We start from the raw sequence: 2,703 nt of genomic DNA on the forward strand, positions 1-2,703 counted from the left end.
GCTCAATCAGGTCAAGTTTTTATGCTATCTCAATTTTAAGGAAAAAAATAATCAAAATTTTTGTTTTTTTAATTAGCATTTTTTAAATTCAAAATCAGACTTACATTGACAGAAAATGTACAAACTATACATATAATGACACACAAGTACACTTAATGTGGAAGAAAGTGCTTTCTCAATTACTTTCCTGTCTACTTAGGTGCACGTGAGCGGCAGTACGTCCTGCGTAGTGTCCTCCTTACTATAACATTACTGTGATTCACGATGAATCGAAAGTGCAAGAATGACCCAAACAAGTTCTGCTATATCTGTGGTAAAGTGACCATGCCAGACCGGCAGTCTAACATCACACGTTTTGTAAGAAAAAGCTATCACGCATACTTTGGAATGAAACTTGGTGACCAGGACAAAGCCTTTGCCCCTCACATATGCTGCAAAACGTGTGTTGAGAGTCTGCGGCGCTGGAGCCACAAGAAGATTGAGTGTCTGCCTTTTGGTATCCCAATGGTGTGGAGGGAGGGAAGAGATCATACTAATGACTGTTATTTCTGTATGACAAACCTACAAGGTGAGTTTATCAATTTTGTTTGAGTTTAACTTTATGTTTAATAAATTCCCAAACATTCTAAATTGTTTAACTTTATATATCATGTCACCCCCTTGACGGTATGTCTATCTCTTTCATTTTAGGCATAAATCGAAAAAACAAGCAACACTTAAAGTATCCAGACGTGCCATCTGCCATTAAACCAGTGCCTCATGGACCAGGAATTCCAATTCCAGCACCGCCCGAAAATTGCAGACATTCGGCGTCCGATTCCGATGAACAAATGGAAGATGGTGACATATCTGGTACATATCAACCTATGGGCGAGACAAATCAACCCAAACTCTTTAGCCAAGCGGAGTTGAACGATTTGACACGAGATTTGTGTTTGTCCAAAGAATCTGCTCAGTTGCTAGGGTCACGACTTCGTGAAAATCGTTTGTTAGCTCCTGAAACTACATTCTCCTGGTACCGCAGCCGTGAAGAAGAGTTTCGAGAATATTTTAGTTCGGACGATGAAGTTTCTCTGGTTTACTGCAGCAACATCACCGGCCTCATTGCAGCTATGGGTTTAGCGTATGATCCTACAGAATGGCGGCTCTTCGTCGACTCCTCAAGTAGAAGCTTGAAAGCAGTACTACTCTTCAATGGCAACAAGATCGCGTCTGTTCCGGTGGGTCACTCGGTACAGATGACTGAGAACTATAGTAACATGGAGCATTTGCTAACTGCTTTGAAGTACAAAGATCACAATTGGATGATTTGCAGAGACCTAAAGGTATGTTGGTGTCAACCTAGTTACATATATTTTTCTACTTTATTTATTGAAATATTCTTAACATGGATTAAAATATATATTTTTAATAAACTGGAATAACAAATTTTAAAACAAATGTGTGTGTTCTTTCTTTTTATTTATAGGTTGTGTCCATGGTGCTGGGTCTACAAGGCGGCTACACCAAATACCCCTGCTTTCTCTGTCTGTGGGACAGCCGAGCAGACAAGCAGCACTATGTACAACGCAACTGGCCAGAAAGATCTGGCCTGGAACCAGGTTCCCACAACGTTGTGTCACACGCTCTTGTGAATCCTCAGAAGATTCTACTTCCGCCACTGCACATCAAGCTCGGACTTATGAAGAATTTTGTCAAAGCACTGAACAAAGAAGGTCGAGCTTTCGCTTTCCTGAACAAGAAATTTCCTCGCGTAAGTGAGGCCAAACTGAAAGCAGGCATTTTTGATGGCCCTCAGATCAGGGAGCTGATGAAAGATCCTAAATTCGACGAAAGTATGGAGAGCAATGAGAGGAATGCCTGGCTCTCATTCAAATCCATTGTGACGAACTTTCTGGGCAATCACCGAAGTCCAGAGTATGAATGTGTTGTGGAAGGGCTCCTGCAGAGCTTCCAGGCTCTTGGTGCACGCATGTCCATAAAGATGCATTTTCTCAGCTCGCATTTAGACTACTTTCCGGAAAACTGTGGTGATGTCAGCGAGGAGCAAGGAGAACGGTTTCACCAGGATATTCGAGTGATGGAAGAGAGGTACCAGGGCCGATGGGATGTCAACATGCTTGCAGACTACTGTTGGTGCCTCAAGAGAGATGTTACAGATGCGACACACAGACGAAAATCTTTGCGAAAGCCATTTATTCCACATTAATTGTTTTCCTTCGTATTTTTAATGTTGAATTTCGCATTAACGGTACTTGTGCGTCATTTTATATATATAGTTTGTACATTTTCTGTCAATGTAAGTCTGATTTTGAATTTTAAAAATGCTAATTAAAAAAACAAAAATTTTGATTATTTTTTTTCCTTAAAATTGAGATAGCATAAAAACTTGACCTGATTGAGCGAAATGAGATACATTTCTAAATTCAGCATGCAAAAAGCATATAGGAACCGTTGAGAAAACCTAGACCTCTGAAATTGGTCAATTATAATTGGTCAAAGTTTCAACTCAATCAATCAAAAAATAAAGACAGATGCATTTTATAAGTTTGCATTAAATCCAATATGGCCGACAGGTCACATGACCTATGACATCATATTTATGATATGTATACAATCACATGGCGTTCTATAAGTGTTCAAAGTTTCAACTCAATCGGTCGAAAAATGAAGGCAGGGATGCATTTTAAAAGTTTTTTAAAA

The 2,703-nt window shown here is 39.7% G+C and overlaps 1 protein-coding gene across 1 annotated transcript; it reads left to right on the forward strand.

The window, feature by feature from the left end:
• Positions 1-208: 208 nt before the first annotated feature.
• Positions 209-2,211, forward strand: LOC137423424 (uncharacterized). The gene is made up of 3 exons (XM_068110586.2): positions 209-568; positions 691-1,325; positions 1,469-2,211. Exons 1-3 carry the CDS (start codon positions 265-267, stop codon positions 2,207-2,209), a joined length of 1,680 nt encoding a protein of 559 aa, XP_067966687.2. The 5' UTR covers positions 209-264; the 3' UTR covers positions 2,210-2,211.
• The last annotated feature ends 492 nt before the right edge of the window (positions 2,212-2,703 follow it).

This window comes from Myxine glutinosa, chromosome 3, assembly GCF_964187855.1.
Source record: "Myxine glutinosa chromosome 3, kmMyxGlut1.1, whole genome shotgun sequence".
Classification (NCBI taxonomy): Eukaryota; Metazoa; Chordata; class Myxini; order Myxiniformes; family Myxinidae; genus Myxine; species Myxine glutinosa.

Coding starts and splice junctions, on each gene's coding strand:
- LOC137423424 (XM_068110586.2), top strand. CDS start 265: ATGAATCGAAAGTGCAAGAATGACCCAAACAAGTTCTGCTATATCTGT. Junction 569..690: donor CTGTATGACAAACCTACAAG/GTGAGTTTATCA, acceptor CTTTCATTTTAG/GCATAAATCGAAAAAACAAG. Junction 1,326..1,468: donor TGATTTGCAGAGACCTAAAG/GTATGTTGGTGT, acceptor TTTTATTTATAG/GTTGTGTCCATGGTGCTGGG.